This window comes from Polyodon spathula, chromosome 35, assembly GCF_017654505.1.
Source record: "Polyodon spathula isolate WHYD16114869_AA chromosome 35, ASM1765450v1, whole genome shotgun sequence".
Classification (NCBI taxonomy): domain Eukaryota; kingdom Metazoa; phylum Chordata; class Actinopteri; order Acipenseriformes; family Polyodontidae; genus Polyodon; species Polyodon spathula.
Window position 1 is genome coordinate 5,254,380 of NC_054568.1, and position 12,500 is coordinate 5,266,879.

The 12,500-nt window shown below is 46.3% G+C and overlaps 2 protein-coding genes across 2 annotated transcripts in view; both read left to right on the plus strand.

The window, feature by feature from the left end:
* The window catches only part of LOC121303768 (coiled-coil domain-containing protein 9-like), a 12,780-nt gene extending 1,057 nt beyond the window's left edge, over positions 1–11,723 (plus strand). Inside the window, exons 2-15 of the mRNA XM_041234545.1 lie at positions 168–223; positions 512–616; positions 834–1,078; positions 1,542–1,905; positions 2,573–2,656; positions 3,048–3,224; positions 3,995–4,179; positions 4,459–4,514; positions 5,301–5,409; positions 5,788–5,869; positions 6,366–7,518; positions 7,803–7,910; positions 8,273–8,350; positions 10,086–11,723. Of these exons, the coding sequence (XP_041090479.1) occupies positions 221–223; positions 512–616; positions 834–1,078; positions 1,542–1,905; positions 2,573–2,656; positions 3,048–3,224; positions 3,995–4,179; positions 4,459–4,514; positions 5,301–5,409; positions 5,788–5,869; positions 6,366–7,518; positions 7,803–7,910; positions 8,273–8,350; positions 10,086–10,090 (2,754 nt within the window). The 5' untranslated portion in view covers positions 168–220 and the 3' untranslated portion in view covers positions 10,091–11,723. The remainder of the gene's footprint in view (positions 1–167; positions 224–511; positions 617–833; positions 1,079–1,541; positions 1,906–2,572; positions 2,657–3,047; positions 3,225–3,994; positions 4,180–4,458; positions 4,515–5,300; positions 5,410–5,787; positions 5,870–6,365; positions 7,519–7,802; positions 7,911–8,272; positions 8,351–10,085) is intronic.
* Positions 11,724–12,353: 630 nt separating this feature from the next.
* The window catches only part of LOC121303809, a 1,836-nt gene continuing 1,689 nt past the window's right edge, over positions 12,354–12,500 (plus strand). The window contains exon 1 of the mRNA XM_041234607.1: positions 12,354–12,500. This exon is cut by the window's right edge and continues 1,689 nt beyond it. The gene's annotated coding sequence lies outside the window, so the exon portion shown is untranslated.

The following is a 12,500-nucleotide window of genomic DNA, read 5'->3' on the forward strand; positions in this document are numbered from 1 at the left end:
CTGTGCAGCGGGAGTCTTATTTCCATCCCTGCTATATGTTAAACACATTTATTATTCAAAATTGAAAAATTAAGACAATTAAATTATCCTGCTTAAGGTCAAACGTGCTTTATTACAACTGTTTAAAAAAAAAAAGGTATTTATTTATTTTTATTTTTTTTCGACAGGGGGCTTGCAAAGTACTGGATAGCAACTACCTGCCAGCTTCTACCTGACTGCCATGGTAAGAGTCAAACGAATCCAGGGAATTAGACTCCCATTGCACAGCAGTGTCAGCCAGCCCAGGTTTTACTGTGAGCTTGATTACCCAGCGTGTAGAGGCAGCGCGCTCAGGTGTATCTTCTTGACAGTATTTCCAGCCCTGCGATTTTATAAAGAAAAGTGAATTGCATTAAGTTTCTAGTCTTATTTATTAAATGCACAGTAAAGCCAGGACTGGATCAGACTGCTATGCAACTGGAGTTTCCCCCCATATGATCTTGTGTGACGCGTCTCTCCCCCTTCCCGTCAGCCGACGGCTCAGGATTTGAAGACGAAGGAGGAGAAAGATGCTGCGCTGGACAAGAGAATCGAAGCGCTCCGCAAGAAGAACGAGGCTCTGGTCAGGAGATACCAGGTACTGGGTATCAAAATTGAGCGAGTTATCATAACAGCATAGTTCGAGAGAACAGTCAAATAAAAGGACGTTTGGGGAATGAGGAGGCCAGTCCCGTGTCGACACGCAATTTGCCCCGATGATGGGGGATCTAAATTAAAATGATCCAGTGTTTTTTTTGTTTGAAATATTCCCAGTGTTTCAGACCGTACCGTGCCTACTGTTCTCCCTTCTCCAGGAAATCGAGGAAGATAAGAAGCGGGCGGAGCAAGAAGGTATCGCCGTGACGACGGCACGGAAGCCACGCCCCTCTGATTCAGAGAGCGCCGATCACAGGAGGACAGAGAAGGAGAACATCAGCATTACTGTTGACCTGTCCAAACCTGCTGGGGTAAGGAAGGACAGAGGGAGCCTCACTGGGGTGCAGGGTGGGGCAGATGGCTTAGAGCCGTCCCTTCACTTTGCAGCCCCCTCCATGGCTGTGTTTGCATGCTATACTTTGCCATGTTTGTTCTCAGATTTTGCTATGAGTTTAATAAGAGCTTGTTACCTGTACACACTGGCTGTTAAAGCCTGTAGTGGAAGCTGGAACAGAGTTATTTTTGTATTAGGAGTTTAAACAGGACCCACTGTGTCGAGACGTTGTCCCCTGAGAATTCGACTCCCTTGTGCCTCGGTGACACACCGGACCTTATTGGACCGAAGGAGTCCTCTGACCCGAAGTCCCGGTTACAGTGCCGGTGTGGTACCCGTCTGAGCCCCCACCCCCCACCGGGGGTGGGGGTGGGGGTTTGATACAGCAACTCAAACTGGGTCTCCTGGAACCAGGTTTCAAGCCGCTGCTCCTCCAAAGTGGAGACTCTGCTCCGTTTTTTATCCCTGATAATTCTTTTTTTTTTTGAAAAATTTTGAAAGAGAAACTAACTTTCTCTTCCTCTCGCCTCAGTAGTCGTTTACTGTTCTCGAGTCGGTCGGTCGCCCCGCCCCCCGGTTCCGCCCCCAGGGGGGTCCGCCCAAAGGGGGGTCCTCAGCCCCCCCCCAGAGAGGGGGGGGGTCGGGCCGGCTCGGGAGGGGGAGGCAGGGGCGGTCCTAGATACGACTGGGGGGGAGGGGGGGAGCAGAGACACGACCGAGGGGAGAGTCACCCAGACAGAGGCGAGCTGCACCAGAGCCCGGACAGCCAGCCTGCAGGGGGTGCTGTGAGGACAGAGAGAGCGCCAAGAGGGAGGCGGGGCCGAGGGGGAGGGGCCGGAAACGCTGGCAACGCCGCCGGTAACCCCGGCAACCCCGGGCCCGACAGGAGGGCCAAGGTACGTGCGTCAAGAGCAGATCTTCTGTGGTTGTCAGTGAGAGCCACAGCCCTGCTTGACTGTGTGACAGGCTGATCTCGCTGGGACATAGTGGCGCTGGGCGGAGAGGATTTGGGGCTGGCCAAAAAAAAATGCCTTTTTGTAAAACCATTCTCTGTGATAGTGACGGCTTGTGGTGTAACGCTAGTTTGTTTGGGGCATGCAGGCTCAAAACACCATAGGGTGACATTCACCATAGTTCAGCCTGGTTTGCCATGTTTTTAATATGCTTTACCACGCCTCTCTGTGCTTTACAATGCTTCCCTATGCTTTACCAGACCTCTCTGTGCTTTACAATGCTTCCCTATGCTTTACCAGACCTCTCTGTGCTTTACAATGCTTCCCTGTGCTTTACCAGACCTCTCTGTGCTTTACAATGCTTCCCTATGCTTTACCAGACCTCTCTGTGCTTTACAATGCTTCCCTATGCTTTACCAGACCTCTCTGTGCTTTACAATGCTTCCCTATGCTTTACCAGACCTCTCTGTGCTTTACAATGCTTCCCTATGCTTTACCAGACCTCTCTGTGCTTTACAATGCTTCCCTATGCTTTACCAGACCTCTCTGTGCTTTACAATGCTTCCCTATGCTTTACCAGACCTCTCTGTGCTTTACAATGCTTGCACAGGAGTGGGAAGAGAAGCGAAGACTGAACATCGAGAAAATGAACGAGGAGATGGAGAAGATCGCTGAGTACGAGAGAGGCAACAGGGTAAGATCACTGCTGGGGATACAGTGGGGATGGCAATAAGACTCCCGTTGCATAGAGGACTGATCCATTCCTGATTTTATTGCGAGTTTAATATCAAGACACACACAGCTGAGCTTGTTCCCTAGACACACTGGGGCTGATCAAGCTGCTAGTAAAACCTGGACTGGATGACACTGCTGTGCAATAGGAGTCTCATTGTCAGATTCCCAGTCAACCCAGATGTACTGCTGAAAGAGCCCAGGGTTATTGGCTGATCAACCCAGAAGGGCTGCTCAATTCATTTTAACGTATTGGGCAGTATTGGTGGTTTTTTTTGTTTTTTTTGTTTTTTTGTTTTTTTTTAATGATTTTAAAGCTCTGTGCTAAAGATTTAAAAAAAAATTTCTTCCAGAGTGACGGGCAGGGAGAGAAGAATCCGGGTCGGAATTTCCTGGATGACTATCGACGTTCTGGGCCTGTTCCGGATGCAGATCGCAAGGAGGGGAGCAGACGGCACGTCCGAAACTGGGGGGGGGTCGACTTCGAGAGGGTGAAGACTGGGGGGCCCGAGTGGGACAAGGAGTGGCAGGTATCCGACCCGCCCTAACTGTGCTTCATGAAGTGTAGTGAAAGCTGCTGATAGGGTTCCGTTAGCAAACCTAATTACACACCGCTGTGTAGTTTACCAGATACTTCGTCAGAAACTGACACGTTGAAAAATACGACGTTCTGAAATCGAACGTGAAGTACTGTACTAATATTATGGCTTCCGCTAGACGCGAAATCATTTTATAGTTTCTTTGATTACACACTGTTTAATAAAAGATCAGAAATGATTGTTTTTATTATGTATCAAACTTCAGTTGTAAGAGAACGCAAAACTTTTGGCCAGAGCTGTAGTTAATGCTGTTTTATTTATTTTTTTATATATATGATTGTTTTCAAAAACAGCATCAATAAATCAATTAATAAATCACAAAACTCTGGTAGCAGTGAGTGGTTTAAAACAAAATGGTGGATTTTAAATGAAACAAATGCATTTAGGCAATTCAAATACTTTTATAATCTTGATTTTAAAATCCAGAGTAAGAGAAGGATGTACTTCTGTGAAATCTTTTCATCTAAATCATCCATTGCTAATTTCCAAATTAATAATTTAATACAATTTCTTTCTTTCTCTGTTTGTGTCTCTCTGTCTCCCCCCTCTCTCTTCTCTCTGTCATCTCTCTCTCTGTCTCTCTGTCTGTCTCTTGCTCTCTCCTTCTGTCTGTGTGTCCCCTCTCTCTCTCTTTCTCTCTGTCTGTCTCTGTTTCGCTCTCTGTTTGTGTGTGTCTTCTCTCTCTCTCTCTCTCTGTGTAGGGCCGGCGGGCTGGGGGTCCCAAGGGCTGCGTTGACATGACGATGTTGATGACGGGTCGGGAGCGCTCCGAGTACGAGCGCTGGAAGCAGGAACGGGAGCAGATCGACCAGGACAGGCTGGCAAGGCACCGCAATGCCACGGGACAGTGGAGGAGGGAGTGGGACGCTCAGAAGACCGAGAGCATGTAGGGACACAGGCGCCGCTGCCAGGCTGCTGTGCCGTCAGCAACACGTTGACAAGAAGACTTTACTTGTATTCTTTGATTACAGGATGTTAGCTGTATATTGGGATGGGAGTAAGACTCCTATTGCATAGCAGTTTCATCCATTCTAGGTTTTGCTACGAGCTTGGTCAGCCACAATGTGTATAGGCAACAAACTTGGTCTGATTTTAAAGTCAGGAATGGATCAAACTGCTATGCAATGGGAGTCTGTATTTATTATACAATATATTTTGTTACCAGGTTTAAGGAGGCGTGCGCCGCAATGCAGGAACAAGGAGAGACAGACAGCAGAAGAGGTGAGGAGGAAGAGGGTGCACGGACCGAGGGGGAAACAAGACTCCCGCTGCACAGCACTGTGATCCAGTCCTGCTTTCACTAGGAGTTTAATAATCAGACTCCCGCTGCACAGCAGTGTGATCCAGTCCTGCTTTCACTAGGAGTTTAATAATCAGACACACCTGAGCTTGTTAGCTAGACACACTGGGGGCTGATGAAGCTGGTAGTAAATCCTGGACTGGGCGACACTGCTGTGCAGCAGGAGTCTCATTCCAGTTCTTGCTGTGTGTCTTGATTCATATGTTTTCTTTTTCAAGTGCATACCATGTATATCTACCAATCCTAGCACTTGCATTCTGTGGTCCAGCAGGCAGGGGGCGCTATAGGAGCACCTGAGCCAGTTTCATGTCTAACAAGTGAAAACAAGTCTGTGTGTTTGTCTAGCAGCTTATGCATGGCAGTGCTGTTTAACTCGCTGCTAAGAGATCTGCTGTGGTCTCTCTTGCTCAGTCTGCAGTACAAACCCGAGCAGCTGTTTCTTCACTCCGAGTGGTGAATCAGCCCGATCGACAGCAGCGACCAGCACCTGATTACAGCAGAGAGCTCAATAATCTGTACGTGCAGGGGCTCTATCTATAGACTGAAGAAATATTCATTATGAAATGAACCAGACTTAAAACCAACGCCTGTGTGTGACCTGTCTCATTTAACAGTGGATAAGCATTTGCAATCTCTCTCTCTCTGTGTCTCTTCTTTTTCTCTCTCTCTCCCTAATCCTTTTGTTGTTTTCTTCTCCCACACTGAAGAGGAGAACAAACGTCCACCCAAGCAGCCCACATTCGGAGACTTCCTGGGCCAGGGGAAGGGGAGAGAGGCGGGGAGGGGGAGAGGCAGAGGGAGAGACAGGAATTACAGGTACCAGACCAGGTTCAGACCCATCAGGGCTGGGAATAGGACTCCCATTGCATAGCAGTTTGATCCGTTCCTGGTTTTACTGTGAGTTTAATAAGACCGAGTTTGTTACCTGTAAGCTGTGTCTGGTCAAGCTGGTAGTAAAACCTGGACTGGGTGACACTGCTGTGCAACAGGAGTCTCATTTCTATCCCTGCATAATATTGTTACATTGTTTTTTAAAAATGTATAATTCTTATTGTTTTCTACTTTTTATTACATATTTAGCATAACATCCTACAACTGACTGAGTTATACACATCCTTGAATGTGTGTGTGGTGTTTATTTCAGTTATTTTGTAGTAGTTTTGTTGTATTTATTTTGTTCTGTTTCTCTGACAGCATGCATGATAACCGCTGGGAGGAGGAGGTGAAGGGAGGAGAGGCTGAAGGGAAGAAAGAAGCAGGACCTCCGAGGAATAAGGTACATTACAGCAACGCACAGAAACACAGTACAGCACAGCACAGTACAGCACAGCACAGCACAGCGCGGAAAGGTTGTTGTTGAATTGAAGTCTGTTCTAGTGTTTCTAAACTCTGCGCTATTGCTTGTTTTAATAGTTCTGGATGACGTTCTCTAAATGTTTTTTTTTTCTGTTCTGTAATGAGTTTTTAGGTTGGCGCTCTTTCTATTCTCGCACGCTTGCTGTGTGTCACACACAGGGTGCAAGAGAGAGCACGCTCTCAACTTGATCAGAGGCAGCCAGCAAACACTTGCAAGCTTAGTCATTAAATCTAACAAAAGAAACAGAGGCAACCCCAGTGTGAATGTCCTTTCATCTGTTCCTGTAGAATCGGTTGTGCTGTAGAAAAGGCTTTGCGTTTGACTCTGAGTGCAGATCTCCGCTCTCAGTGTGATTGTAAGTGTTGCTGCTGCTGACAGGTTCCACTGGCATCATGACTTGTGATTTATTCTACAGGATGAAGCTCAGAAGAAGGCTGAAGACGAGGGGGCGCCAAGCCAGGAGGCAGATGAGGACCAGTGGGAGGATGCCAACGACGGGGAGGAGGGAGAGGAGGAGGAGAAAGAAAAGAAACCACCACAAAAACAGAAGAAGCGACCGTCTCTCTCGACAGCTTCCAAACCCCTTCGCTCCTCCACCACCCAACCGAGGAGGAAGGAGGGGCTCAGGGCTGGGGGGGACCACCCCAAACAGCAGCTGCCCCCCAAGCAGACCACCCCAGAGCCCCCCTCCCCCGAACCCAGGAAACCCCTAAGCCCCTTCTCCCTGGCGGATGGCTACCATCCCGTCTCGAACTGGGGGGAGGAGATGGAGCTACAGTCGCCCCGCGGCAATTTAGGAGAGCTTGCCCTGGGGCGGCCCTCCTCTGCCGACCCCAAACCCACACCCCCCGAGAGCGGGCCCAGCTGCACCAAACTGCTGCTGGGTGAGGATCCGGAGGTAGGGGCCGAGAGCAAAGCTGAGCCTGGAGAACCGGAGAGGGGCAGGGAAACTCGGAGTCCAGCCAGAGATGAAGGCTCCAGCGAGGAGAAGCTAAACAGCCCAGCCGACCTCCAAACGGAGCCAGAGCCTGCCGCTCGGAGCCTGGTGGAGTCTGAGAACGTGTCTGGAGGTCTGGAGACAGGCGTTGCCTCGGAAGGGTTGCTGGAGACGGGCAGGGAAGCTCAGGGTCCAGCCAGAGATGAAGGCTCCAGCGAGGAGAAGCTGAACAGCCCAGCCGACCTCCAAACGGAGCCAGAGCCTGCCGCTCAGAGCCTGGTGGAGTCTGAGAATGTGTCTGGAGGTCTGGAGACAGGCGTTGCCTCGGAAGGGTTGCTGGAGACGGGCAGGGAAGCTCAGGGTCCAGCCAGAGATGAAGGCTCCAGCGAGGAGAAGCTGAACAGCCCAGCCGACCCCTCAACGGAGCCAGAGCCTGCCGCTCGGAGCCTGGTGGAGTCTGAGAACGTGTCTGGAGGTCTGGAGGTCAGCGGTCTGTCCACTAGCATGCCGGAGAGTGAGGAGGAGGGAGAGGGTGCAGTCGAATTAAAGCTGCACAGCGCTGCCCCCGATAGCCAGGGCACAAGCGATGAGACTGAGGAAAGAGAGAACGAGCCCGGCAGCACAGAGACAGGTAACGCACGATTGTGAGGTGCATGCAGCTATCCCGATTTCAGGGGTGACACTAAGACTCCTGTTGCTTAGCAGTTTGAGCCAGTCCAGGTTTCCCTTTCTGTTCTGTCTGCTTGGTAATAACACTCCCATTGCGGGCCAGTCCATGTTTTAGAAACCGTTTTCTCATTCCGATCCCCAGTGTCTTCTCAAGCTCGCAGTAAAACCTGGAGTTGTCCGCAATGCTGTGCAGTGGGAGTCTGTGTTCTGTACCCACAGAAAACTGTCCTGCTTGCTTCCTCCCAGCTGCAGCCAGCCAGTCTGAGGAGAGGCTAGCAGCGGAGTCTGATCCCTCACTAGAGAGAGCCCCCGCTGTGCCAGAGCCCCAGATGGACACACCCCCCCGCTCTGAAGGTACCAGGGTCTCTCTTAATGATCTTAGTGTGAGGCTTGGTGGCCCTATGATTAAAGAAAAAGGCTTGTTACCAGGAGGTTCAATCTCAGCCACTGACTCGCTGTGTGTGACTATGAGCAAGTCCCTTAACCTCCTTGTGCTCAGTCCTTCAGATGAGACGTGACACCGAGGTGCTTAGTTCACCCCCAGTAGTCTTTGTAATTCTATTATTATTATTTTTATTAGTAGTAGTAGGACCACTGTCTGTAAAAACGTATAGAAATGAAAACCTGCTTTATCAAGAGCTTCGTTCAACCAAGTTTCGTTCAGTTTATTTTTTTATTTTTGCGTGTGGAATTTGTATTTCTTCTCCTCTTTCCAGCGGACCCCTCCAGCCAGGTGTCGAACCCGCAGCCAGACCAGGACCTCGAACTGGCCACAGAAAGCCAGACGGCGACAGGTGCGGTTCACATCGCCGACTTTGAAAGCGTGGCTTTCAGTAAGAATCCGCGCGCTGCGGCTGAGTTTTCACCATCGAGAGCCGGACTCCAAACCTGAACTCGCTCTGCCTTCTGCCTTGCCCGCTCAAACTCATTGCCTGATCAGGAAGAGGTGGCTCAGCTTAACCACTCGCTCCTCTCTGCCTGCCTGCCTGCCTCCTGGGCTCTGTGTTAAGCACGGCTGAGCCTCTCTCTCTCTCTCTCTCTCTCTCACTCTCGATCCTGAGATTGTGGTTACATACTGACTCTTGCTTTTGAATTTGGGTGGTGCTTATTTTTTTTATTTTAAAATGCATGATTTTTTTTAGTTTTTTTTAATGGCAATGATATTTTCTTCTCCGTGATTCTAACTGCTCTGCCGTGCCCGTGTATCACCTGTGATAGTGTATCGTGAGCTTTGTGATGCAAGCTGATCGCTACTGTGAGAGGCAGGGGGAGACCCACATGTGGGCTTCCTGTCCGCTCTGACTTTGAGGTGAAAGTCAGCCTGCGTCTCGCACAACACTGTGCTTTCTGTACAAGGTATTGTTAAATAAGACTAACGGTGTAGCTAATCTTAACATGACGTCATTTCCATCTGATGCAAACTGTCTGGTACAAAGTCATTTCAGCTATATATTATAAAGACATTTCAGAGGGCTGGGTCTCATCAATATCAGGGTCTAGTGCTGTATATTATAAAGACATTTCAGAGGGCTGGGTCTCATCAATATCAGGGTCTAGTGCTGTATATTATAAAGACATTTCAGAGGGCTGGATCTCATCAATATCAGGGTCTAGTGCTGTATATTATAAAGACATTTCAGAGGGCTGGGTCTCATCAATATCAGGGTCTAGTGCTGTATATTATAAAGACATTTCAGAGGGCTGGATCTCATCAATATCAGGGTCTAGTGCTGTATATTATAAAGACATTTCAGAGGGCTGTATTGCATCAAGAGTCTACTATGTGTCTATATAGATGAAATATGTATTCAGGTCTTATTTTTGTTTTCTATTGGTTTTGCAGGGGTCAGGTTGTTGGCAGAGTGTGATTTTGATTTTTAGTAACTGAAGTTAACAAGGTCGTTTTCAAGCAGTTCTGCAGTGGGCGTTGGGTCAGCAAAGCACCGTGTCTATAACCAGGGGTAGGAATAAGACTCCTGTTGCACAGCAGTGTCACCCAGTCCAGGTTTTACTACCAGCTTGATCAGCCCCCAGTATGTACAGGCAACAAGCTCAGGTGTGTCTGATTAAGCTCCTCGTAAACCCACGAATGGATCTAACAGCTGTGCAACGGGAGTCTGATTCCCAACCCTGTTTTGTAATGTAGTCCAAGATGCAGGAACGCACTGGGGAAATATCAGTACACTACATTGAATTCTCTGTAATCGTGTTTTCAGTGCAAGATATAATCATGCAAACTAATGGGAAATAAATTGGGGATGGGAAAGACTTTTATTATTTATTTGACAAATATTTGAATATACCGTACTTTAATATAGAATGAGCTAAAATATATAGCAACCCGCCTTATCTCCTGTTACAGAAAGGAGAGTTAAACACAGTTCTGTGCAACAGAATCTGCAGTGGTTTATTCCAGACTCAGTTGGTTTGCTTATGCAGATATTGTGTGTGTGTTTTAACATGTGAAGTGTGGGTCCTCTAACTTGCATTTGTATGAAAACTTTATCCAGCTGTCTTTTTTATTGGCAGGGTGAAGGGAGGTCCTATGGAATGGGCTGTTGGTTTCCCAGTTTACAGAAGAGACAGATTGAAATGGAGAGGCCTGTATAATCGCTCTTATGAATGTTGCCCGTTCCCGGGATGAGAATCACAATTTGTAAAAATTCAGATATATGTATATTATCACATAGTTTAAGAATTGGGGAAATGTATCTCTTTACACAGACTGTATTGCTAAGTATCTGGTAAGTGAAACAGGACTAATTGTACAGGAGCGAGTGGAGATTGAGACGCTGACTTGTCAAACCAATGCAGTTTCACCTTCTCCATCTCTTCAAGGGTGAAGTTGATGCTGATTTCTGTTTATTTTATTTTTGGAGTTTCAGTCCATTTGCTTGAAACGCAACCATAAAATAAAATAGCGATGGTGCATCGATTTGGAAATGCAGAAAAATGGATCGTACAAGGACAAAGGCTTGAACCGCAAGATTTATTTTTAGTATTATCAATCAAACATTGGCAAACGACCAAAAAAAAAAAAAGGTATTTTTTAGTGAGGTGGGCAGATACAGTCCGAACACAAACTTCCATATTTGTTTAGAGCTTGTAAACTATTAACCCTTTATGTCCTGCTGTCCTCGTCTTGAGAAGAGGCTACTTTATAATTGAACTGGCCTCGGCTGGTTTCGTTCTCTACAGCTGTTTTGTTTTGACAGCTTACTCCTAATCGTGTTAAATGCAAATGATAACCCTAACTATCCAGTGACATGCTTAATAGTGTGCATGGCAGTCATGTTGAGTAAACTTGAAAAGACCAACTCTTGACATTTATTATTATTATTATTATTATTATTATTATTATTATTATTATTATTATTAATAATAATAATAATAATAATCTTTTGAAGTCTCTTAGTTGGTGACGAAGATTATAGTTCTACAAAAAATAATAATAATAATAATAATAATTAAATTTTATGTTTTTTTTAACTGACAACAATTATCCTTTGATTTCTGGGTGTAAGATTAGCACCCCAAATATGAAATAGCACATAACAAGAGTATTATTATTAGTATTAGGGTTATTTGGTTTAGGACTTGAGTGCACTTTTAATGAATTAACCGTTTGCAATACGAGTGGCTTTGAGATCATGTTTTAAGAGCATCGCAATTCAGTGAGGTAGATTTCTCTATCCGCTTTGATAAAACAGTATATAGATCCTATATTTCAGACTGTGTGAATAACGGAGGCATGGATTGCTGTACACAGTGTCTACTTTAATTTGGATTAATTTGCAAAGGTGAGGGTTTATATCCCAAACGCTTGCGCGTTGCTTCTAATTTATACGCGTTTAATAATGTCCTGTAAAAAGATACAATGCTTGATAAGTGTATAATTGTACGGGGGGCTATATATGAATTACAAAAAGGAAAATTATAAAGGAATAAGTTTGAAGGGAAACTTCTGTGTAAAAACTTTCACCAAAGAAACTTTGTTTAGTTGTGCTGTGTTGCTGTCTTAGTTAATGGGAAGAGAATCGTCTATTCTTCGGCTTCTGTGGCCGAGTGCTGCTGTCATGATAATATTCAAACTGGACCAGCTGTCTGAAGGATGACACGCTTGTGGTGACACTTTTTGTTTTTACTCAAATAAAGTCTTTAAAAGGTTTTCTGAGTTGAGTGGGTTAATTCGGGCATTGTTCGCGTATATCAGGAAGAGCATACCTATAAATAAGTCTTATTAATCTTACATTCATGTTGGCATTTCCACGAGGTAATGAATCCTTACATACTTGTTGTATCTGTGTCCACATGCATGCATTCACCGTGGTGTGGATTATGAAACATACAAAGCTGGCATTTTCTGACACCACAATGAATCTCGACAGAATTTACGGCCAGCGTTTGAGAGTTGTGCTATTCTGGCGGTATTAGGGACCCCATTTTTTTTAATTTGAACGTGTCAAGCGAGCTATACAGTTTCTAAAGACAGAGAGGACTGGCGTATCCTGCTCCGTCCTGTATTTCAGGCTCTGGTAAGCTGTGAGATCTATCGCAGTTTTTCTTGCTATCGAAGGTCACTGTAGAATTACACGCGTATTGTTTTGCTTCTGTGAAAAAGGGGCCAATGACGTCGATTTTTAACAACAGGGTTCTTTCGAAGGAAAAAAAAATGGTTTGAATAAATGTATCGTTACATTCAAGAAAACGTGATGTGTATTTTTTTAATGAATACAACGTAACGATGACGTTTCTTTTAAAGTCCCGTTTTTGCTCGACGCTTACAGGGTTAAAAGTTCACCTCATGTTCTTTAGCTGGAATGAACTATCCCCGTTGATTGACTGCTCCTACAGCCAAGGGGGGCGCTGCTTTTGCACCGGCTCGCCAATGCGCGCTGGCTGTGGGAACCCTGCTGATCCGACCGCTGTAAACAAAAGCATGAG